Source organism: Geotrypetes seraphini, chromosome 3 (genome assembly GCF_902459505.1).
Source record: "Geotrypetes seraphini chromosome 3, aGeoSer1.1, whole genome shotgun sequence".
Classification (NCBI taxonomy): Eukaryota; Metazoa; Chordata; class Amphibia; order Gymnophiona; family Dermophiidae; genus Geotrypetes; species Geotrypetes seraphini.
In genome coordinates, this window is record NC_047086.1 from 113027316 (window position 1) to 113054881 (window position 27566).

Sequence of the window (27566 nt, forward strand, 5' to 3'; positions counted from 1 at the left end):
CGGCTTTTTCAGTATCATTAGATGCTGAGAAAGCTTTTGATCGTGTAGAGTGGAAATTCATGTATCAAGCTATGGAATGGTTTGGTATTGGATCTGGATTTATACAAATGATTCAAACACTGTATAGCTCCCCGATTGCTTGTTTATATATAAATAATAATTTTTTGGATGCTTTTAAATTGCAAAGGGGAGTTAGGCAGGGTTGTCCATTATCTCCTTTGCTGTTTGATATAGTACTTGAACCCTTGTTATTAGCTATTCGACAGGCAAAGGACATACAAGGTATTCCATGTGCTGGAGTGGATTATAAAGTATTCGCTTATGCGGATGATATATTGCTTCATTAGAGAAATCCGGAAACAACAATTCCATGTCTGCTTGAAGTAATTGATACATTTGGAAAATTCTCAGGATACAAAATAAATTGGACTAAATCAGAAATTTTACCTTTAAATGTATATTGTACAAAAAGGTATTCGATTCTTTCCCTTTTATTTGAAAAGAGGATGGAATAAAATATTTAGGTATTTGGTTGAAAGATACACTCGAAGAGACAATGAAAGTAAATGAAAATTTTTTATTACAAAAAGTAACAGAGTTGTGTGAGCAATGGAATCCTTTGCATCTATCATGGTGGGGAAGAATTCAAACTGTTAAAATGATGATTCTGCCTGTGGTTTGTTACCAATTGGGCATGATACCAGTGTTTTTTCAGGGGTCTTTCTATAAAAAGTTAAATAGTATTCTGGTTAAATTTATTTGGCTGGGTAAAATTGCAAGAATTGCTCTAATGTCTTTGCAAAGGCCAATTAGGGAGGGTGGGGTAAATTTTCCCAATTTTTATAGGTATCACCAATCCTATATCATGCACCAAGGTATGTATTGGGTCCTCCCAGAGCTTTTGGAACAACTGCCAGACTGGTTATGGGTTGAGAGGTCGCTTATATTTCCACTTAGACTTGATCTTCTGCTCAGTATAAAGATGCCTAGAATACGTAAAGACAATAGAGCATTAATGGATATCTAGAAAACATTAAGATGTGTGGACAAATTAACTCCTGAGTCTATTGGAAAATCTACTCATCAATCTATTTGGGTAAACTCCAAGATACAAATAGGCGGGTTTAAGATTGTCTGGAAAGATTGGATTAAAGCAGGTATAAGATCCTTAAATGAAGTTATTCAAAATGGTAAACTGCTTGATTTTTCACAATTGCAACATAAATATGGTCTAAATAAAAAACAAAGTTATAAATGGTTGCAGTTGAAGCAGGTTATTCAGGTAGGGTTCCCTGAATGGAAATCTTTACATGATCATTATAGCTTAGAATTCCTATGTTTTCAGGCAGATTTTCTGGGACACCAGGCCACCAAGTGGTATAAAATTTTATCTAATTATTTGAATAAGAAACCTAAAAATTGATTAAGGGATATTTGGAGCATTGAGATTAAGCATCAGATTAATGCATCTCAATGGCCACGTATTTGGTCTTGGAGAATTAAAGGTACGATGTCGGCATCTATTAGACAAACATGGTTCTTTTTGTTGCATAGAGCATTCTGGACTCCTACTAGATTACAAAAATTAGATTGCTCTAAGTCTAATAGGTGCTGGCATTGTAAAATTGAAGTTGGAACTCTGGATCATCTTTTATTTTATTGTCCATATATTCAGGCATTTTTGTTATCAATATGGGATCAAGTTAACCTCTTTATGGAAAATCATGTGGCATTGTCATATGATACAGTTTTATTTGGAATGTGTATGAAAAATAAAAGCCAAATATCTGCAGTAAATAATAAGCTTTTGATGATCCTTACAGGAGTAGGGATACAACAAATAACATTGAATTGGAAAAATTGTTCTAGACTAAATTACAGCTTCTGGTGGAACTTAGTGTGTCATCTGTACAAAATGGAACGTTTACTTGCAATACAAAATGGTCATTTTAATAGATTTAAAGATGCGTGGAGACCAATAATAAATTATCATAATGATTAATGTTAATTTATTATTCTTTTTCCTTATATGATAGTTGACAGAATGGGGTGGATGGGGATGGGTGGGTTATGATAATTTACTATATATGTGCATAATTTAATTGATTAATATACATAGGAATTATATTATTCATGCTGTGGCGTTGCCGGTGCCCGTGTATATGTTTGGCTCTGGTCAGCGCTCAGAACAGCCCGCGTCTTACGTGCTTCCAGAGAAGGCTGGAAGTCCTGCTGGTTCCTCAGTGCAATAAAGAAGCACAAAACAGGTCAAAACAGTCAGTTTTAAGTGAAAATAAAGCCCCACTTTATTATGGTTATCAATCCTGAACGGGGGTCAGTCCATTCTTTTCATAAACCAAGAAAACATGGAAAAATAAAACTGAGTTAAAAAAAACAAACAAACAACTCACACCTTTCTTGCAGGTATCACAGGTAAGTATAAGAGTTCAGTCCCAATAGTTCTGCCTTTGGCAAACAGGCAGTAACAGAGTTCAATCCTAATAGTTCTGCCTTTGGCAAACAGGCAGTAACAAGCTATAACACTTCTTTTAAATAAAGACAGTGCTGTGCCCAAGCCTAGATAGAAGCAGGCTTGGTCCCAACCAACTTAACAGTAGTTGGTGGGGGAGGGGAGTAGCCGAATCCACTTAATTAAACTCTGTGTAAAACAGAATGCCACAAATGGCCCCACAATCCCAACCAAGGATATTATTATGTGGATTCTTCCCCATTAAACTACCATCCCAGGCACACAGTCAAAATTGAAGCTTTTCTTACTTTCAAAAACAAACATAAACCAAACAGTCCAGCAAAAATAAACCTGGAAAAAAGGTTTCCAGTCACAGGCACCTTGCAGTGAGCTCTGCACTGCTCACTTGCTTCCCACAGGTGCAAACAGGTTCTACTGAAAGAAGCTCAACAGATTGCCAGCATGAGCACAACAAAAAGAAACCAGTAATAGTACTTAGCTTTCTTCCATGGAGTAAGCTTCTGTATTCATGACAGTTTCCATACAGTCCATGGGCTCTGGTTCAGCTAGCTGGTTGGCTTCAGAGACAGGGGTTATATCCACCATCTCCACATCCTGCAAGTAGTGAGGTTCAGGAGAGCAGTCCTGTAAACCTCCTTCCTGGGCTGACCCAGGGCAGACTGCCTGCTTCCTCTTCAGTGCAGCCTCAAGAGCATTGAGGCGACCACGCCCTGTTCTAAGAGGGGGCAGGGCAGCCTGCAGCTTCTGCTTAGTTCTCACAGGACTTCTGATCAAGTCCTGCAGCTGGGAGTTAGCTGAGTCAGAGGAATGGTTCTGGGGCTGATCTATGCTGTTCCACTCATAGTCCTCACCTCCCCAGGGTTTTGTAAGCTGAGTTTTAAGAGGTAACTCAGAGCCTACCTTCCTATTGTGGTTTGCTCTGTCACACTGGTTGGCCCTTTTTACAGCCAGGCTAGGTTTAGGCATAGCCTTTCCTGGCACAAGCCGAGCTTTAGGGCTAGGGTTGTGACAATGTATAGATATGAGATGGGGTGGGATATAAATCTTTTAGGTATATATTGTTATGGAATTATCAAGTGATAATGTAATATGTTGTGTTCATATTTTAATGTACACTTGATGTATATGTTAAAATGAATAAAGATTTGGAAAAAAAAAAAAAAAAGAACCAAGTTTGTCTCATAGATGCTGACCTTGTAATTTTTAATCTCCAAGACCAAAGTCGTGGCCATTAAAAGTAGCAAAAATTTGGTGCTTGATCTCAATGCTCCAAATATCCCTAAGTCCAGTTTTTTGTTCAAATATGCATATAATAATTTATACCACTGTGCGGCTTGGTGACCCAAAAAATCCGCCTGAAAGCATAGAAATTCCAAACTATACTGAGTATTAAGATCTTTCCATTCAGGGAACCCCTCCTGAATAGCTTGCTTCAGTTGCAACCACTTAAAACTTTGTGATTTATTTAATCCAAATTTATGTTGCAACTGTGAAAAACTAAGCAGAGAACTATTAGAAACAACATCATTAATGTCCGTATACCTGCAATGATCCAATGCTTCGAGACGATTTGAAAACCATCATCGAATTCTGATAAAGGCGGCGACCAAATTTGTCCATCGTATGGCCCTCCCTGCCCGAAGGGATGGCAGCGTAAACCTTCGAGGGGTTAGACTTCTTCAAGGAAGACAACCACCAAGGATTGGTGGGAAAGGCGAGCACTTTCAAACCCTTTAACCGGGATAGTCCGGTAACGGGACTCCAACTTGGAGGGAATAGCCGTGACAGCATATGGCGTCTCCAGGTTCCGGAGAAACATCTGCCGGAGAACCTGATGCAATGGAAGGCGAAGCGCCTCGCGAGGCATATTGTCAACTCCCATTTCCGCCAGGTATTCCTGGGTAAAGCGGGAGTCACCCTGAGGATCCAAGTTCAAAGCTCTGCCCATGTCAGAGATGAAACGAGAAAAGGAGGAGGTCCAAGAGGAAAGATTCATCCTCTGGGGGGAGACTCTGACTGAGAGGGAGAAACTTTCCTTGAATAGTAAGCCGGAGCCTCAGAGTCCCGTGAACGGGAGACCAAAGAGGTTCGACTAAGATGTGTAGGGGGCATCGAGGAACGGCCCCGCATCAGATGGACCGGGGAAGACCCCCGGGGTCCGAGGAAATCGCTGAGGAAGCCTCTGAGAAGACGGGGTATAGGAAAAATCCCCAACTGGCTTCAAAGCAGTCCCTTTAGAAACCAGCAAGCGCCTCGATGGGGAACAAACACTAGAGTCCAATTCGAGGACAAGCATGTGTCCGGACGGTTTAGAGGTTGGAGACCTGCCCCGACAGGGTGGGGAAGACCGGGGCCGTTTAGAAGAGGCGAGCCTCACTGCAGTAGTGGGGGAAAAAGTGGCCCCCCAGTTTGGACCCCCGAAAAGTCACCGGTGACTCAGGAGAGTAAGACTCGCTCGAGAGAATCCGACAAGTCTTATGGTTGAGGCCTCGAGAGACGAGGGAATGCTCAGGCTGGTCAGATCGCGACTAGGTCGAGACCGAGGTCAAAGGCGTCGAAGTTGGGACTAGTTGGCTAACCACCGAGGAAAACTGTGTGGTAATAATAGCCTTAAGCATGTCCTCGAACATAGGCACCAAGACCAAAAGTAGGTGGGTTGGAGGTGCAGCAGTGCGCTCCTTCGGGGACGACCTCGAGGAAGAGTATTCCCTACATGAGGAGGCACGCTTAGAATGATGTCTCGAAGACGCCGACGAAGCGGCGCTAACATGAGACTCCGAGGCAGGCTTCTTCGCTTGCATACCTGAGGAGGGAAGAGGAGACTTACCCGAAGCCGGAGTAGCAGGAGGGGCCGAGGCCGACGAGAACTTCAAGGCCGAGGTGCCCAATGAGGGCGTCGGGGCCGAGCTCGAGGCCAGTCCCGCATGATCCATGGGGCCAAAAGTTGGAGAATCTTGGCCACCCGTCTACGAAAAGCCTGCAGTTGTAAAGTCGCACAACGGGGACACGACTCAGCGCGGTGCTCTGCACCCAGGCACTCCACACACCAACGATGAGGATCGGTGATGGAGATAACCCGGTTGCACTTAGTGCTGTGTTTAAATCCGGAACGAGGCCAGGACATAAGAAAAAAAAGAACCGCGGCCCCGCGAGGCCAGGCGGCCAAAGGAAGACCGGGAACCTGATCAAAAATATACGAACTGAAAAAAATGAAATTAAAAAAAATGAAAGACGCGAGCACAGCGACTCAAAAGAAACTAATCAAATAAGCTGCGGTGCAAGAGGGACAATGAGATTACGCGAAGCAAGGGAGTAGTGCTTCTGACTCCAAAGAAAACAGAGAACTGAGGACATGCTGAGGAGACGCATGCCCTAGGCAGGGCGGGAGGGGCACGCACGCTTGCACGGGCCAATCGCAAGCCTGAAGGTCTTCAAGCAAGTCTGCTTGCAAAAATGTCCGCTAGAGGGCTCCGTTGGTGATGTCACCCACATGTAGAGAATATGCTGCCTGCTTGTCCTGGGATAAAATGCAAACACAAAGGGGAGGTGGGGGATCTAATCCCTAACTTCAAAAATCTTTTAAAATTGACTTTTAAGGAACCTTCTTCCTCCCCGATTTTCCCCATAGCCTGCAATAGCCTTACTCACTGTGCCATGTTTCTGTGCTGGTGCTGCATAGAGAAACCTTTGATCAGAGATGAAAGAAGATTTCTACCTCAGATAAGCCTGGAGTCCAACAGATGGTTTATTTCTTTGGACTGCCATTCAGTCCTCGATGTGGAATTAAAACCCTCAGATTCCCACCAGAGCCATGCAACATCTTGGGGGAAGGAATGCAGTCAACTCTAATCCAGGATAAAACTGTCTTGGGAATCACTCAGTCTGAGCACAAGCCCACTACGGACAGAACCTGGGGAAAGCCGTTCAAGCCCACTGCGGATGAACCCGAGGTGAGATTACTCTCAAGGGTACGGACCCTGAGCTCTGAGAACTACTCTTGCAGACTGGTCAAACAGGAATCATGTGAGCTACAGACCTCAACCTTGAGATTCTGTATTTACTTGCAGCCAGAGATGCCACAGAGTGACCAGGTTTCTCAGCAGCACCAAAAGCAGATGGGCTCCCTACTCCTCAGACAAGAGTAAGACTGAGGAGGTAGAGCTCATCACAGAGTGATGGGAGGTGCAACATGAGAATAAAACAGTAGGCTCTCTACAATCCTCACAGTCGACGAGGATTTAATCCGCTGATCAAGACTACCAGTCCTGTTGCACAAGAAATCTCTTTAAGGAATCACTTAAAAATAAAAAAAATAAAATGAGACTAAGAACACTGGAAAGTCACTCAGGGCCAGATTCTCAAAATGGCGCTTTTCACGGTAGTCACCTAAAAATGCAGCACCAATCGCGTGTCAATCATGCAACGGCGCTGGAAAGGTAGGCCAGAGTTTTAAAGGCCTACATTTCTAGTGCTTATTTTTGACGTGAATCACGACTATGGAGGCGCCTAAGGTCACTTCAGGCGTTGACTATGCTTTCTGTGCCCTTAGGCGTCTTTAGGCACCTCTGTAGTCAGAAGAATGGTGCTGTTTCTGGAGGTGCCTCCGTTTTTTTCATGAGAAAATAATTGATTTTAAATTACAGTCAATTACCATACTAATTAAAATCAATTATGCCAATTAAGTCAGGCAGTGGTTTGGCACCTACCGCCACCTTAGTACGCCGTTTGTAGAATTCGGGCCTAAATGTAAAGGTAAAAATGTAAGTCATTAATGATAATATATTCTAGTACATAAAATTAAAAAATTGGCAAATTACTTCTATTTCTTCCTTATAACAGCAGCTACTATGAAAATAAAACACTACTAAACTTTCTTTTCAGTATCAAACTGTGGGTGGGACAGTAATACATTTGATTCTAACCAGAACTACAAGCCTACTTAGGTAGTCTACATTGATTTGTGCATGTGTGATGATGCAGTTTTGAATCTACATGTCTCAAAGCCCATGTCTCCAAACACACATCCTTTGATACTACCAGGACACCATGCACAAGTTATTAGGGAAGGGATGAACAGAAACAGAACTTGCATAAGCTATTTTTTTCCATTGGAAAGTAGACTAACAGTGAAGAGATATCAACTCCTGCACTGATGTTGCTCACTTTATTCCTTAAGCTTTCCATTTTTACTTTAAAAACATTCTGCCAATATGAAGACTAAAATATGCATTCTTTAACAACAGTACCTTGTTCAAATATTTCATGTGAATGGGATATCTCTTTCACAAGTACCTCCACAAGATTCACAGAGGGAATCTGATAACTTATGGCAGCCACTGAACTCTCATTGGTTCCAGGTTCTATTTAAAAAAAAAAAAAAAAAACCCACCCAGAAACAGATTTGAATATGAGAATATAGGGACACAACCAACCAGAATCACAAAGTAATCAGTGTAAAAATTTTTTTTTTTCTAAAATCCAACAAAAAACCTTAAAATTTAAACATTATCAACTTTTTTTTAAAATAAATCTTTATTCATTTTCAAACTTACAATAAGTGAGTCAATATTTTAAAACAGATTAACATAAATATATCACTTAATAATCATCAAAAGTACAACTGATATGCATTTATCTCCCACCCTTCCCATCCCTTCCTATTATATAATCAAATACCTTGTACAATATGTAATAAAGCACAGTTACTTACCGTAACAGGTGTTATCCAGGGACAGCAGGCAAATATTCTTAACCGATGGGTGACTGCACCGACAGAGCCCCGGTACGGACAATTTTAGAGTGATTGCACTCTAAGAACTTAGAAAGTTCGAGTAGGCCGCACCGCGCACGCGCGAGTGCCTTCCCGCCCGACGAAGGCGCGTGGTCCCCAGTTAGGATAAGCCAACTAAGAAGCCAACCCGGGGAGGTGGGTGGGACGTAAGAATCCCCAACTCCTTTCTGCCTGCTGTCCCTGGATAACACCTGTTATGGTAAGTAACTGTGCTTTATCCCAGGACAAGCAGGCAGCATATTCTTAACTGATGGGTGACCTCCAAGCTAACAAAAAGAGGGATGGAGGGAAGGTTGGCCATTAGGAAAATAAATTTTGTAAAACAGATTGGCCGAAGTGTTCATCCCGTCTGGAGAATGCATCCAGACAATAATGAGAGGTAAAAGTATGAACTGAGGACCAAGTAGCAGCCTTGCAGATTTCCTCAATAGGCATGGATCTGAGGAAAGCTACAGATGCTGCCATAGCTCTAACCTTATGAGCAGTGACAGAACCTTCCAGGGGCAGTCCGGTCTGAGCATAACAGTACGAAATGCAAGCAGCAAGCCAATTGGATAACGTATGTTTAGAAACAGGATGACCCAACCGATTGGGATCAAAAGACAAAAAAAGTTGAGAAGAGGATCTGTGAGGATTAGTGCAGTCTAAATAGTAAGCCAAAGCACGCTTACAGTCCAAAGTATGTAAAGCCTGTTCTCCAGGGTGAGAATGAGGTTTCGGAAAGAAAACAGGTAAAACAATGGATTGGTTGAGGTGAAATCAGAGACAACCTTAGGGAGGAACTTTGGATGCGTACGAAGAACCACCTTGTCATAGTGAAAAACCGTGAAAGGCGGGTCAGCCACTAGTGCATGCAACTCACTAACCCTCCTGGCAGAGGTGAGGGCAATAAGGAAAACCACTTTCCAAGTGAAAAATCTGAGATGAGTTGTGGCCAATGGTTCGAAAGGAGGTTTCATGAGAGATGAGAGAACCACATTAAGATCATAGGTAATGGAAGGAGGCTTAAGAGGTGGTTTAACATTGAAAAGACCTCTCATGAACCTGGCAACTAGAGGGTGGGCCGTGAGGGGTTTTCCCTGAACGGGCTCATGAAAAGCTGTAATGGCACTGAGGTGAACTCTGATGGACGTAGACTTGAGGCCAGAGTCATAAGAACATAAGAAACACCTTCACCGAATCAGACCTTTTGGTCCATCCAGTCCGGTGACCCGCACACGCGGAGGCCAAGCCAGGTGTTCCCCGATGAAACCTGTTTACCCGTATCTATCGATGTGATTTGCAAGAAGGTGTGCATCCAACTTGCCCTTGAAACCCAGAATGGTGGTCTCCGTCACAACCTCCTCCGGGAGAGCATTCCAAGTGTCTACCACTCGCTGCGTGAAACAGAACTTCCTGGTATTTGTCCTGAACCTGTCGCCTCTCAACTTCAATCCATGACCTCTTGTCTGATTCACATTTGACAATGTGAATAACAATGCTTCTTGCTCTATTTTGTCGAATCCTTTTATTATCTTATAAGTCTCTATCATATCCCCTCGTAGTCTTCTCTTCTCAAGGGTAAATAAGCCCAGTTTCCTGATAAAGAAAGTAAATAATCTAACAGCTGTTCCACCGGTAGTGAAGTGGGATTTTGATGATGAAGGAGACACCAGGAAAAAAAACGAGTCCACTTTTGTTGGTAACAGAGAAGATTGGACGGCTTCCTGGAGGCATCCAGAATGGAACGAACCGACTGAGAGAGAGATGCAGAAGCAGTGGTTAAGCCGAGAGAAACCAGGCTGTCAGGTGGAGAGATGACAGGTTGGGATGAAGTAGAGATTGCTGATGTTGAGTAAGCAGAGTAGGAAATAGAGGTAGCAGTATGGGTTCCTTGGAACTGAGCTGAAGAAGAAGGGAAAACCAATGCTGCCGAGGCCACCGTGGAGCAATGAGAATCATGGTGGCCTTCTCCCTATGAAGTTTGAACAATGTCCGCAACATGAGAGGAAGGGGAGGAAAGGCATAAAGACACCTGTCCGCCCAATTGAGAAGAAAAGCATCTGGTGTCAGACGATGAGGGGAGTAGAGTCTGGAACAGAAGAGGGGTAGTTGATGGTTGTGAGGACCTGCAAAGAGGTCCACTTGAGGCGTTCCCCACTGAGCAAAAACGGACCGGAGAGTGGCAGGGTCGAGGGTCCATTCGTGAGGCTGAAGTATCCTGCTGAGGTGGTCCGCCAGGGAGTTCCTTTCGCCTTGAATGTACACCGCCTTCAAAAAGAGACTGCGAGCAGTCACCCAGGACCAAATCTTTTGAGCCTCTTGACATAGGAGGCGATAACCCGTGCCGCCTTCCTTGTTGATGTAATACATGGCTACTTGATTGTCTGTGCACAGAAGTAGAACCTGAGGGTATAGAAGATGTTGAAAAGCTTTGAGAGCATAAAACATTGCCCTGAGTTCCAGGAAATTGATGTGATGGGCTCGTTCTTGGACCGTCCACAGACCCTGAGTGCGAAGGTGATCCATGTGTGCCCCCCAGGCATACGGGGACGCATCTGTAGTGATAATCATGGAGTGAGGAGGCAGATGGAAGAGAAGACCTCTGGAAAGATTTGAGGAAAGAGACTGACGAAGTGACGATATGTGACATGAAAGAGGATCTGTCGCCTGGGACCACTGAGTGGCCAAGGTCCATTGAGGGGTGCGAAGGTGAAGATGGGCGAGAGGAGTGACATGTACCGTCGAGGCCATGTGACCTAACAGAACCAGCATCTGGCGGGCTGGAATGGAGGGAGGTAAGAGCACCTGATGACAGAAGTGGAGCAATGTCTGTAGCCGATCGGAGGGGAGAAATGCCTTCATGAGGATGGTGTCGAGAACTGCTCCAATGAATTCTAGTCGCTGAGTGGGAAGGAGATGCGACTTCGGGTAATTGATCTCGAACCCAAGGATTTGAAGGAAGGCGATGGTGTGGTTGGTGTCCTGAAGTACTTGCTGAGAGGAAGGAGCCTTGATCAACCAGTCGTCCAGGTAAGGGAAGACCTGAAAACTGTGTGATCTGAGAAAGGCAGCCACCACTATCAGACACTTGGTGAATACCCTTGGAAATGAGGCAAGGCCGAAGGGTAACACCTTGTATTGATAATGACAGTGAAGGATTTGAAATCTGAGGTACCGTCTGGAGTTCTGATGGATGGGTATGTGAGTGTATGCCTCTTTGAGGTCGAGGGAGCATAGCCAGTCGTCCTGAGAGAGAAGAGGGTAACGCGTGGCTAGAGAGAGCATTTTGAACTTTTCTCTGACTAGGCATTTGTTGAGATCTCTGAGATCCAGGAAAGGTCTGAGATCTCCCGTCTTTTTGGGAACCAGAAAATAATGGGAGTAAAATCCCTGCCCCCTCTGATCTAGAGGAACTTCCTCTATGGCGTTCAGAAGAAGGGATTGCACCTCCTGAAGAAGGAGGGAAGACTGAGAGGGGTTGAAAGCAGACTCTTTTGGAGGGTTGTCGGGAGGAAGAGTCTGAAAGTGTAGAGAATACTCATGACGAATGATGTTTAGAACCTACTGATCTGAGGTGATGAGTTCCCAACGGGTGAGAAAGATGTGGAGGCGACCTCCTATAGGCTGAGGAAGTGGAGAAGATGGATGTAGACTGGCTATGTCCCTGAGAAGCAAGTCAAAAAGGCTGGGTGGACTTGGGTGGAGAAGCTGGCTTTACAGGTGGCTGTTGAGTTTGATGAGCCTGTTGGTGATGCTGCTGACGTGGCCTCCTAGGCTGAGATGGAGGAGGAGGAAGAGGCCTAGCTGAATAACGACTTTGGTAAGTCGTGTGCTGACGAAAAGGGCGAGCTGGAGGAGGCTTTTTCTTATTCTTCAGCAAGGTGTCCCACCGGGTCTCGTGGGCGGACAATTTCTGAGTGGTGTGAGCAAGGGACATTGACGCCATAAGCTCAAAGGTGTGAAAAATAATAAAACATGCAAAATTTCACTAATGTAAAGTTACCAGTAAGTTTATTGTTTTTTTTTAATCTTCAATCATGGCACACCAAAAGAATACAGCATAAATGCATTAGCCATTACATTAGTGGGAGATCGTTATAGTTGCCAAATGCTGGCCTTCTAATAACGAGCTCACCTCAGGATCTCATGACCCTCTATTATATACTTTTGGCTCATTGTGACATCATCAGTCTCTCAACCAATAACAATTAACATAGGAGGTGTTTAAAAGTTAGACAAAGAAAAAAGTTTTAGAAAAGTACATTTGTTTGCTTATATTCAAGTTTCAGAATATAAATCATAATTTTCACAAAAGTATATTAAGAGAAATTATTTGTTAAAAAGATGCTGAAATGTTCTCAGCCCTATGAACCATGCTGAAAATTAGTCAGCCTTAGAGGAAAAGAGGGCTCTCCCTAAACTGACAGTTTATGGATCTGCACACAGAAGCCTTAGCCTGGAAAAGGGAGGAGGAGGGACTGGCCTCCCCCTGAGCTGACAGTCTCACACACAGTGTCTGACTCTAATTTTTTCCAGATGTTGCTTTAGGATTTCTTTAGGTTGCAAAGATATATCATATGTTTTTTCAAAACCTATGCTTTTGTTCAATACAGTCACACAATCATATTTGCTTCATTCATACTTGCTTGGTCAAGCATTCATTCACAATTTTCATTCATAACTATATTTAATTCCTGTTATATCTTAGTTTGGGACACATTATCTTCCTAACCAGTCTAAAGCACAGCTGGTACTAATTAACACCACGATGCTGGGAGCGGGAAAACTAAACAAAGAAAAACAGAGAGGACAAAGAAGACAGAAACTAGTCACTGGCACAAAATGGTGTCCAAAGACAGAGCAGATATAGCAAAACAAAGAACCCAAAATGGATTCCATGTATCCTTTTATGATTTCCTCTATGATCTAGCCTAACAGCAAAGTACACAAAAAGAACACCATTCTTTCTCTTATATTAATCTGTAGTGTATTTTTCTAGCCTTGGCTTCATTTATATTCAGATTTTTATTCACCAGTTTGTCGTACGCTTCTATTGGGCGTGGCCTTAACTAACACATATGCTTGTATCTAACTAGAATTACCCAGAATCATAAGAAAAACAGGCACTTTTGTAGAAAAACTCCACAAAAATACTGCACTATCATGTTCTGATATCCATTCCATTACCGTTCCATAAACATCACCCCCTACTGGCCACGAGCCACTACTCCTCAGGTGGTATCCAAGGATTCTCCAAAGAGCTCGTCACCCAAGCAAGGAGCATTTGCAAGCCAGTCTTGGTGATTTACATCAAGCTCCGAGATCCGAAGCCAAGCCAGGCGGCGCATGGCAACTGCCATGGCAGTAGCCCTGGAGGTGAGTTCAAAGGTATCATATTTGGAGCGTACCATGAACTTCCGGAGTTGAAGTAGACTGGAGGTATACTGCTGGAACAGATGGACCTTACGCTGAGGAAGGTATTTCTGGAGGGAAGACAGCTGTTGGATCAAATGCTTTAGATAGAAGGAAAAATGAAAAGCATAATTATTGGAACGGTTAGCTAGCATAGAATTCTGGTATAACCGTTTACCAAACTTATCCATGGTTTTCCCTTCTCTGCCAGGAGGGACTGAGGCATAGACACTAGAACCTGCTGACTTCTTGAGAGTGGATTCCACGAGTAAAGACTCATGGGGAAGTTGTGGTTTATCAAAGCCCGGGATAGGGATCACCTTATAAAGAGTGTCCAATTTTCTTGGAGCTCCAGGAATAGTCAAAGGCGTTTCCAAATTTTTATAAAAAGTTTCCCTCAGGATGTCATGGAGAGATAACTTTAGGAACTCTTTAGGAGGTTGATCAAAATCCAGGGCTTCGAGGAAAGCCTTGGATTTTTTAGAATCTGATTCCAATGGTATGGATAAAGAATCAGACATCTCCTTGAGGAATTTAGTAAAGGAGGACTGATTAGGCTTAGTAGGTGGGTCATGGGAAGAAGGGTCTTCTTCGTTCAAAGAAACCGCTTCTTCGGTACCGATAGGCTCCTCAGAATCATCCCACAAATCAGGATCCCGAACCTGTGAACCTCGATCTCGAGAACGTGGGGTTGAAGGTTCAGTATGGTGGGATTTGCGCACCGATTTACCAGAGCGCAACGATGCGGTACCAGGAGAAGTAAACTGGTGCCGAGCGGTATCGGGAGACGGTGCCGATTCAGTGACCGTCTGTACGGCATGATGGGAGAGCCTGGGTTCTGCTAACAGAACCGGCATGGAGGTGGACACAGGAAGTGTCGGTGCCAAAAGTGTCGACGCCAACAACAAAGGCTATTGTTGAACCAACGGCACTGCATGCTCAGACCGGACTGGAGCTGGAAGGTTCAGGGCCAACAGAGCACGGAGAAGTTGCTGCAACTGCTCTTGAAGCTGGGTTTGTAGGATAGCCGCAATGTGGTCATCCAGGGAAGGCACCGGTACCGCTTTCTTTTTCCTCAGTACCTGTGGTGCCGCTCGATGCTCGGGAGATGAGGAGGCCGATGATGTGGCACTCACCTCAATGGGAGCGGAGCGCTTCCAAGGGCACCTTGATGCCGGCAGGAATGGATTCACTGCAGGATCGGCAGGACGACACTCCAGGGAGGGGGGAGGCTTCTTAGCCGCCTTACCGTGGGATGCGACACCGGAGGAATCTCCGGCGGTGTCGACAAAGTCGGTGTCAATTTAGAAGGGGCAGCTGACGTCTGAGTCGATGGTTCCATCCCGGCACCGAAGAGCAGTCGTTGTTGGATTTGCCGGTTTTTAAAAGTTCGCTTTTTAAGGGAAGCGCAACGGGTGCAAGAGGAGGCTTTGTGATCCGGACCCAGGCACTGAAGGCACCAATTATGGGGGTCGGTCAAAGAGATGGGCCGTGCACACTGCTGACACTTCTTGAAACCTGGCTGCAGGGGCATGAAGGTGAAGACGGCCTCCGCTAAATCGAAGGCTGAGGCTTCGATTGTGCCAACAGGCCCCGCCGAGGCGAGGAAAAAATAAAAAAATTTTTTTTTTTTTTTTTGAAGAACAGAAAATAAATAGAGGAAGAAAAAGCTTCCAGACACGAAAAAATCACACGAGCGGGAAGGCAAAAGAGTTTTCAACGCGGAAACTAAGAAACTGGGGACCGTGCGCCTTCGTCGGGCGGGAAGGCACCCGCGCGTGCGCGGTGTGGCCTACTCGAACTTTCTAAGTTCTTAGAGTGCAATCACTCTAAAATTGTCCGTACCGGGGCTCCGTCGGTGCCGTCACCCATCAGTTAAGAATATGCTGCCTGCTTGTCCTGGGGATAATAAAATTAACCCCTCTCCACCTTATAATTGAACCTGTAAATTTAAGGGAAAAAATGTCATCTAATCAGTACAATATTTTATTAATGGCTCCCACACATCAAGTTTCAAGTTTATTCATATATTTGATTAAACGCTTATCCTAGGATACTAAGCGTTGTACAATAATAATAAAAACTTTTATAGACAAACAAATAAGTCAGACAGTTTTCTTACTTAACTATCTTGAAATTTCCTAAAACATCCTCGCTGTATTGCAATAAATCTTTCTATTTTATAAATATGACATAAGGAATTCCACCAGAAATTATAATTTAATCTACTCCAGTTTTTCCAATTATACGTAATTTGTTGAATGGCAACCCCAGTCATTATAAAGTAATAATTTATTATTTGAAGAAATCTGACTTTTTGCTCTCATTGCCATGCCAAACAGCACAGTATCATATGACAATGCCACTGGATTGTCTAATAAACAATTAATTTGGTCCCAAATTGATTTCCAAAAGGTCATAATAAATGGACAATAGAATAATAAATAATAAATCAACTGATTTGAGTCCCACTACTATTCATGGTCAGGGCTGTACTCCATGTGAATCCTCAACTGTAATTCCTCAACTGTAATTCACCAATCTTCTTGTAATTCTCCTGGAAATGTCCAGATGTCTCTTTTGTAATCCGCCCAGAACTGCAAGGTACGGGCAGAATAAAAGTCAGTAATGTACTTGGCAGAGGACCAGTCAGAGTTCAAGAGAGCAGGCACTTATTGCTGCAGTAATAATATCCTCCAACATCACTTCCCATTTCTTGGAAGAAGAAGCTATAGATGTCCTTGTGCAGACATGCGTGCTAGGCTAGACAGTACAGTGTACTCCAATATACCTCAAGATAGTGATCTGTTTTTTAGAATCTCATTAAGGTATGTTACCTCCCTGAAATGACCTGGGCCCTTTCTCCTTCCCTCTCCCCAAAATTAGCTAGACTCACAGGACATAATCCTGCTCCAGAATTAAAATGAGAAGATTATGTAAGTTTCTGTGACGTCCATATACAAAAATTCAAAGGATATCCATTGATGCTGGATAAACTGAAAAATCTGATGGATTCTCATATATGAGAGAGAGAGAGAGGGAGGGAGGAAGAGAGAGAGAGAGAGAGAGAGAGAGAGAAAGCCATTTTTGAGCTAGATTCATACATTTCAGAAGAAATTGAAAAAGAAAACCCTGGGGGGGGGGAGGATACTGCTGTTGAAAAAATGCAGTTCACAATGTACTAAATTAGGCTTTTGATTCAAACAGTAAATATTTGAAAAGTAAACAAAGTATTGATTACTTAAGTTTTAAAACCTCCCATCATTGTAAATCCAAATTAGCCCTGGTCCTAAAGGCTGCCTAGCTGAACAGAGCCTACTTGTGTCCATCACAGCAGGTGACACTTGATAAAGTACAAGATGACACTTGGTAAAGACAAGATGTCACAGTAATAAAGATAGCAATGTGAACAACAATCTTAGCAAATAATTTCTTAGCAAAGCAGCAGGAAGTGAGACTAGACAAAAAAACTATGTAAACATGAGAGTGCCATTAAAAGATAGTTGGAAAGCAATGACCACAAACGCTCACAGACACTAAAGCATTAAAGTTCATGATCTGCAGGCCCTGATATTAGAGGTAGACTTAAATATTATTGCTATCACAGAGACATGGTTCAGTGATTCCCATGCTAACATACCGGGTTACAATCTTTTTAGGAAGGACAGGGATGGCCAAAAAGGTGGAGGAGTAACTCTCTATGTGAGGAATTTCTTGGAGATTAGCCTCCACGAGTGACCTTTGAGGTTACTTCCCTCTCACCCACCCCATGGTGCAGCTTTTTTGGCTCTTCTATCAACCAGGAACAGGGCATTGCTTTGTTGGATTTTTCTGCTTTTTTTTTTCTTTTCCAGGTGTAAGTACTTCTGCAACCATGTTATGGCTGGGAAACATTGTGTCATTAAAGCTGCTGCTCAGGTTACAGCTTCTGTCTCTGTACAGACAGAAAATGTTACCCAAGCAGAGGGAGTGATTCCATGTGTAAGCTGTCTTCAGTTTAAATCCCTCATAAAGGAAGTAAAGGAACTGAAAGAGGAAGTGGCAAGACTGAGAAGCATCTGTGAGAATGAGAGATACATCAATGAAATGATTCCTGAGGAATCAAAAATTTACAGAAGTGGGGAAGACAGCTGGACTCAGATTACGCAACCCTGCAAGATTGGTACTGTAACTCCACCCGCCCTTGAACTGAGGAACCGGTATGTAGCCCTGGAAGAGGACTGCATGTGTTGGAAGAAACATCCTCTGTAAGGAGAAGAGACTGCTCCTTAGCCAAGGCGATACCTACGAAATTCACACATGCGCCCCCAGGCAGAACCACCTCTCAAAGCCTGGCGAGGTCAGTTCTCCTGTAAGCAGACTATTGCTCAATGAAGTCAAATAAGAGATTAAAAAGTATGGGCGAGAAGAGAGCCCTGAGGACCACCACTTGGATTTTTCCATATTACTGAAAATTGCTCTCCCTAACGAACTTGGTACATTTGGCTCTCCAAAACCCCTCTAAAGTTTAGAGTCTAAACCAATTCAGAACCTTCCCCAATATCCCAATAGCATTAAGACATCTGAGTAGAATTTTGTGATCTACAAGATCAAATGCACTGCTCAGATCAAATTGTAAAATTAGGACACTCATACCCCTACTAAACTGTTGGTGCAAATAATCCAATAAAGAGGCTAAGTCCAACGGATGCTGGCATTGTGGTTTAGAAGCTGGGACATTAGACCATTTAATATTTTTCTGTCCCTATATAAATGCCTTTTGGAAGTTAATTTGGTCCCAAATTAATTCATTGTTAGAAAATCATGTTGCCCTTTCATATGATACTATATTATACTATTTTTGTTTGAACTATATTATTTGGTACATCAATGAGATTTAAAAGCCCAATTTCTGCAAATAATAATAAACTTCTATTGATATTGACAGGGGTTGCCATTCAGCATATTACAGGAAATTGGAAAGATTACACTAAACTAAATTATACTTTTTGGTAGAATTCAGTATGCCATATTTATAAAATGGAAAGGGTGCTTGCTATGTAACAAGGAAATTATCATAAGTTTAAAAAGATTTGGGGGCCATTGATTATTTATTCTAATGATCAGACATCTTAAACACCTTAGTATTGGATAAGATATAATAATAATAATAATAATAACTCTATTTTTCTATACCGCCATAATCTTGCGACTTCTAGGCGGTTCACAATGAAGATAGGCTGTACAAACAGCGAATTACAGAGTAAAAATCGAAAGGAGTACATTAAGCGGTCAATGAATCAGAAGGAGCTAAATGGTTAGGAGAAAAATGTACATAGATTATTGAAAAGAATTAACTTATTTTCATATTACATAGGTTGTTGAACAGAATTAACTTATTTTCATGTTACATTGAGGGGGTGGGATTATAAATGATAATAATTGTTAATTATTAATATACTAGTCTTATAGCCCGTTACATTAACGGGTGCTAGAATATATGTGTGTGGGTCTCTATTTCTTTCTTTCTCTCTCTCTCTCTCCTTAGCCACTTTCTTTCTTTCTGTCTTTCTTTTTCCTTGGCTGTCCATCACCACCCCTTGCCTGCTCCCCCTGTCCATTCTCCCTTCCTTTTACCTCCCCTGTGTCCACCACCACCCCTTCACAGCTCTCCTTATGCAGCAGCAGCCCTTCTCCCTTTGTTTTACCTCCCCCCCTGTCCAGCAGCACCTTCCTTCTCCCCCTGTCCAACATTAGGCCTCCGTTCCTTTTTCTTCACCCCCCCTATCCATCAGCACCTCTTTCCTTCTCCCCCTGTCCAGCAGTAGGCGTCCCTTCCTTTTTTTCCCCCTCTCCTCCTTCTTATCCCTATGATACACTTACCTTGCTCTGCCCCTGATCACAGCCGCCCAGTTGCACCCATTGGAAAAGTTCCCTCTGCGGCATCCCGCACCCCTCCTGACGCGACTCCCGCTGTCTTTCTTTCTGTCTGTCTCTGTCCCTGGCCCCCTTTGTCTGTTTGTCTTTCTGTATATCTCCCTACCCCTGTGTCTTTCTTCTTTTCTTTCTGTCTCCCTTCCTCTGTCTGTCCGAAGCAGCATTCCCTCCCCCTCCATTTCCCTTCCCCCACACCAGTTCCCTGTGCACCTGCCCCTGTGTCTTTCTTCTTGTCTTTCTGTCTCCCTTCCTCCCTCTGTCTGTCTGTGCAAAGCAGCATTCCCTCCCCCCACACCAGTTCCCTGTGCAGCAGCATTAGCGTTTCCTCTACCCCCTTTCCCATCCCACAGTCGTGACTACAAACGCGGGCCCGAGTCCTTTGCCGCCCCCCCCCCCATTCCCTTCCCGCGGGCCCGACTACACATGGCGATTCAAGCAGCTTGTGCAGCAGTCTTCACACGCTGCTTCAGGTCCTTCTACTGCCCTGATTTACTCTGGCACGTCCGGAGCAAATCAGGGCAGTAGAAGGGCCCGAAGCAGCGTGTGAAGACTGCTGCACACGCTGCTTAAATCGTCAGTCGGGCCCGCGGTAAGGGAAGAGGGGGGAGGCAAATGACTCGGGTCCCGGGCAGCGGAAAGTTGCTGGGCTCCTCGGTGGGGGAGCTGAGTGGCCGCGATCCCTCTCCTCCCAGACCCCCCCCCCGGAGGAACGGAGATCGGCAGCTACAGCCGCTGGCTTAGGCGTCTTCTATCCACTGCGGCCAACCCTAGCGGAAACAGGAAGTAGTCAGAGAGGGCGGGCCGCAGTGGACAGAAGACAGTAAAGCCAGCGTTAGCGCGGTGCAGCGCTTTTCTCTTCATTTAAAAGCGGGTGAGCCGGCGAGAAGGAGGAGGTGGTGGTTTTGGCAGTGAGTGAGGGCGGGAGGGGGGGGGAGAGTCGCCGGCTGTGCTGTGCTTTCCTGATCTGTCCGCCGCATACGCACTCTGGCCACGGACCTACGGATCACAGATCAGGGATTACAGATCACGCAGGTCTGAATGCGCATGCTTGGCTAGCGTTTTATTATATAGGATGGGTGGGTGGGGTGGGATTCTTTTATATTTATATATTTGGAGGAATATAAACAAGATTGTCAAGTGATTAGTTAAAAATCTTTCTGATTGATTATTATACACTTGTAATATTTGAAAATGAATAAAGATTTATAAAAATAAAAAAGAGGCTAATTCCATCTCTGTACTGTGCAGAGAATGAAACTGATTAGAACCCCATGTTTTGTTTTGTTTTTAACAATTCTTTATTCGTTTTCAAATTGAACAACAAGTACACAAAAGAGTATATTACACTAAAATATTCCACAATATCACTTTGATATCTATACATAAAAATCTAGTACATCAATATCCCCCCCACCACCCACCCTTCATCATATTTTCAATAAAATAAACACAAATTATATATCATATTATAACATATTATGTAAAATTATTTCCAAATCCCCCCCTTTTTAGTGTGCCGTAAGAGAAAAAGAAAAAGAGAAGCGAAGAAGTGATGACTATTCAGTACAATATTTTGTCAATGGCCCCCAAATTTTTATAAAGTTAGTATATGTCCCTCTTTGAATTGCTATTGCTCGTTCCATTTTAAATATATGGCATAATGTATTCCACCAAAAAGTATAACTAAGGTTGCTGTGATTTTTCCAATTGTTGGTTATATGTTGAATGGCAACTCCATGTTTTGTTGCCTATCGGCACCTTCCTCTGTGCTCACTTAGCCGCTAAGTGAGCACAGAGGAAGGTGCAGCTAAGCAACCAAGCACAGGGTCCAAATCCCTGATGCAACATTAAGCGAAATGCTAGCTTGCCAATGGAGGACTGGTAAAATGTAATGCAACCGATGGGCGTTTACATGGACTAAGTGATTAAGTGAAGGAGCAGCACATCAGCGATAAAATCAGATATGATATGTAGCAAGTTTTTGAACAAGTAGAATAACAGAAAGTTTTTCTCAATGGTAATTTGTCAGGTCAAAGAGGAATTAAAATTGGTGTTCCCCAGGGATCAGCCTTTTCAGCAACTTTATTTAATATTCACATCCATCCACTGTGTGTATTACAACAATTGTTTTTCCCAGTTGGAGAATCATTAGCAAAAGCTATTAGGAGGTTAGAAAGTGTGCTCCTTGAAGTAAAAAGATGTCTGGATAATAACAAGCATATTTTAAATGTCTCCAATACAAAAGTGATGTTTTTGTCAAGAGCCGTGAATATAAATATCCCTGAGTCTGTACAAAATTTAGGTACAACTATCGACCTTTCCGATGAGGTTAAATACCTGGGAGTCATTTTAGGTGCCTGCTTGTCCTTTGGTGCTGCTAGGTATTCCCAAGAGTGCGATTCAGGCATTACAACAAAACTTGATTATTCGCGTTCAGTTTGATATTGGGAAATTTGACCAGGTGTTTGAATTTTATGTGAATCTTTACTGGTTGAAGATTGATTTTAGAATACGATATAAACTGCTGTTGCTAACTTACCTTTTCCTTCATGGAATGGCCCTGAGATATTTAATCAACTGTATATCTGAGCATGTATTATCACACTCTGCTCAAGCTGGAGAATTACCATATTTTCACTCTATAAGATGCAATTTTTTTCCACCCAAAAGTGGGTGGAAATCTCGGTGCGTCTTATGTAGCGAAGGTACAAAAAATTTCACACCCCGTACTGTTTAAAAACATCCCTCCTGCCGCTGCCCCACCGCACGCCCGCTACACCTCTGTAAAACACCCCACCCCTCTGCATGCCCACCGCTGTCCGTCGCATCTTTTTAAAACCCCGCCCGCCGCTGTCCACTCGACTGAGAACTGATCGCAGCCATTCAGAAAACAGCGTGGGCCCAAGTGGGAGAGCGGAAAACTTTGCTCCTGACCGCGGCCGCGTTCTTCTGACCTCCGTGCTGCTGGCTGGGAAATAAGAAGAGGAGACAGCTAGCGAGCGTGGAAGGGATTTTAAAAGGTGCCGGAGGGCAGTTGCGTACCAATGAGGGGGGCGGTCTACCCTGGGTGCACGCCCCCAGGGGATGCACAGCTGGCCACCCACCAGGGAATAGGCTGCCACCAGGGAAAGGCTGCCACTGCTGCCATCGGGAACAAGCCGGCGCCGAGTTCTCCCTCCCTGCTTCTCTTCCCCGTGGGGCTGACCAACTCTCCCCGCCCAACGTCAATTCTGACGTCAGAGAGGACATTCTGGGTCAGCCAATCGCTGCCTGGCTGGCCCGGAACGCCCTCTCCGATGTTAGAATTGACGTCGTGCGGCGAGAGTTGGTCGGCCCCGCGGGGAAGAGAAGCAGGGCGAACTCTGCACCAGCCTGTTCCCGATGGCCAGTGGCAGCCTTTCCCCGGCGGCGGTGGCAGCAGCATATTTCCCAATGGTGGTGGCATGGGAGAGGGCAGGGAGAAAGAAAGAAAGGGGGGAGACAGGGAGCCAGAAAGAAAGAAAGGGGGTAGGGTGAAACAAAGAAATAAAGAAAAAATGGGGCATGGAGAGAGAGAAAGACAGACAGAGAGAAAGAAAGGGGGCATGGGGAGAGAAAGAAAGAAGGGGGCAGGGTGAAAGAAAGAAAGAAATGGGGCACGGAGACAGAGAAAGACAGAGAAAGAAAGTGGGCATGGGGAGAGAAAGAAGGGGGCAGGGTGAAAGAAAGAAAGAAATGGAGCACAGAGAGAGAAAGATAGACATACAGAAAGAAAGGGGGCATGGAGAGAGAAAGAAAGAAGGGGGCAGGATGAAACAAAGAAAAAGTTGGGGGAGGGAATGAGGTCTGGAGGAGAAGCATACAGGAGGCTGAAAGAAGGGAAGAAATATTGGATGCACAGTCAGAAGAATAAAGTGCAACCAGAGACTGATGAAATTACCAAACAAAGGTAGGAAAAATGATTTTATTTTCAATTTAGTGATCAAAATGTGTCCGTTTTGAAAATTTATATATGCTGTCTATATTTTGCACTATGGCTCCCTTTTACTAAACCGCAATAACGGTTTTTAGTGCAGGGAGCCTATGAGCGTCGAGAGCAGCATAGGGCATTCAGCGCAGCTCCCTGCACTAAAAAACGCTATTGCGGTTTAGTAAAAAGGGAGGGGGTATATTTGTCTATTTTTGTATAGTTGTTACTGAGGTGACATTGCATCAAGTCATCTGCCTTGACCTCTTTGAAAACCCGTGGAATATAAATGTGTACAGTGTGCTTTGTGTTTTTAAAATTTTTATTGTTGGTAGATCATTTTGACTTGGCCATGAAGGTAAGGGGGAGGGAGGAAGGGGAGCTGCTGAAAGACATCTAGTAATCCTTGCAGGTTTGACTGTGCAGGGAATTATTTTTGTAAAATCATGTTTTGTTATGTGACTGGCATTATTTAGACTTTAATTTCTATGAATGAATAGAATGAAAATGATATAAAATTACTTGCTTGTTTTTATGTGCGTGCGCTGAAGGAAAGTGGAGAGAGAGTGGGCTGAGGACGCTGAAGGGAAATGGAGAAGTGAGAGTGGGGAGAAGACGCTGGTTTATAAATTGACAATTGTACAGAATATTGTTTCTTTTTATACTTTAATATAATAAGTTAAATATAAAACAATTCAAGGCTTGTGCAGTTGGAATCAGGTGGTTTGCGGGGATGGGGACTGAGCTTATGGGGATTAGTCCAATAAAATGGTATTCTTATTTCTCATTATTTGTTTTTTTATTTGTTAATTTGTAAAGTGGTGATTGTTATGTATCCGTTTTTTCAAATTTACATCTACTGTCTTTATATTTTGCACAGTATTAGAGGACATGTAATACTGTTGGTGTAGTGTTGCACTATATGCAGAGTCTGGTTTCTTGGCAGTTCAGTTTAACTTTTGCCTACATATTTCTATTTTTAGTTTGTGATTATTCCATATTGGGCGAGGGTGTATCTGTTTGTATGAAAGGGACATGGCTTTCTGATAGCATTGACTGTACAGGATCAATGGACTGTGCAGGATCTGGCTTGTTTAGTTTTACAATGTAAGTGTTGGTGTTCTAGTGCTCACTGCAGTGTTTAAGATGCTGCCTTTTCCTAGGTGCACTCTTGTGCGATATGTGGATTGTTACTAAAAATCATATTTTTCATATAGATGGGGGGTGTCAAAAAATAATGGGCCCCAGGTGTCACATATGCTAAGTATGCCACTGCCAGGGGGTGGGGGGATGTTTAAAATAGTTGAGGGAGGGAGGGATTTTAAAAGGTACCGGGTGGGATGTTTAAAATACCAAGACAGCCATCTAGGGAGGGAGGGATTTTTAAAGGTACGGGGGGGGGTTATGATTAAAAAAGGTACTGGGGGTACACAGGGAGTAATGAGGGCTGATTTAAGGAACTGGGGGATATGGGGGGATGATTTAGGGTACGTGGGGGGGTATGGGGCCTGCCTGCCCTATCCCAACCTACCACTAGACCACCAGAGGGGGAACAGGGTGCAGAGCCTGGCAAGGAGTATGGGGTTGGGTACAGAGCCTGGCAGGGAGAATTTGGTTCAGAATGGGGTTTTTTTTTCTTGTTTTCCTCCTCTAAATCTAGGGTGCATCTTATGGAGCGAAAACTACAGTATGTGTTCCTACTATACAGCAGGCAAGGTTGAAAGTCACAAGAATGGGAGCTTTTTTTTGTGCTGCTCCAGAAGCGTGGAATGATATTCCATTGTATATTAGAAAGCAAAAAGATGTGGTTGTTTTTAAGAGGCTTTTGAAGAGAAACCTTTTTTTGCGAAATGAAGCATGGTGCTGAGCATTTTTACTGGGTAATTTGTATGATATGTTGATGAAATTTATACGTGTGTGTCTTATGGCTGTTTGTAACATTTATTGTGAATGTGGTATTGTAACCCACCATCCCCATCCCATGAAAAGGGTCACACTCTTGACCTCATTACTTTCTTTGATCTTACCGCTTACAAAACCTCAGTCGGTGACACCCGCTGGGAACAGGTCCCCTGGTCTGACCACTTCCTTGGGACCCTCTCCATCCCCATTTTCATGTCACATCTCGGGGCTCCTCCCCTCTCCCCTAACTTCATCACCTTTCGCAAAAAAATTCCAAGCGACCTGTTCTGGACAAAATTTCTCAATCAACTCTCCTCCGCTCCTAAACCTGTAGACCCCGAATCCAACTGGCATAACTGGACCTCCCTCTCCGAATCCACCTACCACTCCCTCGCCCCCCTTTCCACCAAATCCATCTCTTACCCTCGCAAACCCCCCTGGTACCTCCCTTATCATAGAGAACTAAAGCAGAAATGTCGAGCCCTGGAGCGCAAATGGAAAAAATCCAACTCCCCTACAGACAAACAATCCTGGAGAGCCAGCATTAAGCACTATAATTCTACATTAAAAAAAGCAAGAAAGAACTTCTATGGCGAGCAAATCTCCAGATCCAATAATCAGAGTAGCACACTTTTCAAAATCTGGCGCTCTCTAACCTCCAAAAAAGACTCCACCTCTTTCCCCTCCTCTCCCTCAGCCGATGTCCTGGCAAATTTCTTCAATGATAAGGTCACTACCCTACGTTGCTCCTTCCCTCCTGCAGTCTCCTACAACTCCCTGGTGCTCACTGACCCCAACCCTACTCTATCGGCCTCCAGCGCTATCCCAGCCGACAGACTCTGGGCTGCCTTCGACCAAGTATCCGATTCCACCATCCTCAAACTCTATCTCAAAATGAAATCCTGCAACTGTTCTTTAGACCCTTTCCCCTCCTACCTCTACGAGGAAATACCCACACAAGCCATCTCTTCCATTACTAAACTCCTAAACTCCGCTCTACATTCAGGCCTTTTCTCCCCAGAAATGGGCCATATCGCCCTAACCCCTCTATTGAAAAAACCCGACCTTGACCTTTCCTCTCCATCTAGCTATCGCCCAATAGCGAATATCCCTCTCCTAACCAAGATGCTCGAATCCATCATATCGACTCAACTCTCATCCTACCTAGAGAAATTCTCCATCCTCTTACCCTACCAACACAGCTTTCGTCCCAATTACAGCACCGAATCCCTACTGACCTCCCTAATCTCCAAGGTCCAACAACTTCACTCCCGCAACAAGTTCGCTGTCCTCTTGCAATTTGACCTCTCTGCCGCTTTCGACGTCGTTCATCACGACATTCTACTTTACCAACTCTCCGAAATTGGCATCACCTCCACTGTCCTTGAATGGTTCTCAAAATTCCTTCGTTCCCGCTCCTACATTGTCAACATGAATGGTACCTCTTCCTCCCCTTGGACACCAATCTGTGGAGTCCCGCAAGGTTCACCTCTTTCTCCTATCCTCTTCAACATTTATATGTCCTCCCTAAAACTCCTCCACCTATCCCCCCTTGAAACAATTTACACCTATACTGATGACATCCTTGTCCTTCTCGAGACCAACTCGAACCTCACCGATCTCCCATCGAACATATCCTCCTGTATCTCAAGCCTCCAATCTTGGGCCCACTCCGTCCAAATGAAATTGAACGAATCCAAGACAAAACTACTTTGGCTCGGCCCAAAATTAGCTCAATTACCCCCCTCAATCCCACTGCCTTCCGGCTCCTCTCTGCAGCTTGAATTCTCCAGTAAGGTCCTGGGCGTCATCATTGATTCTACACTGTCCTTCAACGACCACCTCAACTCCCTGGTAAAAAAATGCTATTTCAGCCTTCACATGCTGAGGTCAGTAAGATCCTATTTCCATCAAAATCATTTTGCAGTGCTCGTCCAATCCTTCATCCTCTCCAGGCTGGACTATTGCAATTCCATCTTCTTATGCCTAACGAAGAAAAACCTCCACAGACTCCAGCGGATCCAAAATGCCGCGGCCAAGCTTATCTTTTCTAAAAGTAAATTCGATCACGTCACACCACTCCTTTCCAAGCTTCACTGGCTTCCAATAACTTCCAGAGTCCATTT

At 44.0% G+C, this 27566-nt stretch overlaps 1 protein-coding gene across 3 annotated transcripts in view; it reads right to left on the bottom strand.

Moving 5' to 3' along the window:
• Positions 1-27566, bottom strand: part of TDRD6 (tudor domain containing 6) — a 227225-nt gene that overhangs the window by 27549 nt on the left and 172110 nt on the right. For 2 of the 3 annotated variants that reach the window (XM_033939484.1, XM_033939483.1), the window contains one exon: positions 7738-7851. The exons of the other annotated variant lie outside the window; for it this stretch is intronic. In XM_033939484.1, the coding sequence (XP_033795375.1) occupies positions 7738-7851 (114 nt within the window). The remainder of the gene's footprint in view (positions 1-7737; positions 7852-27566) is intronic. 3 annotated transcript variants of the gene reach the window in all.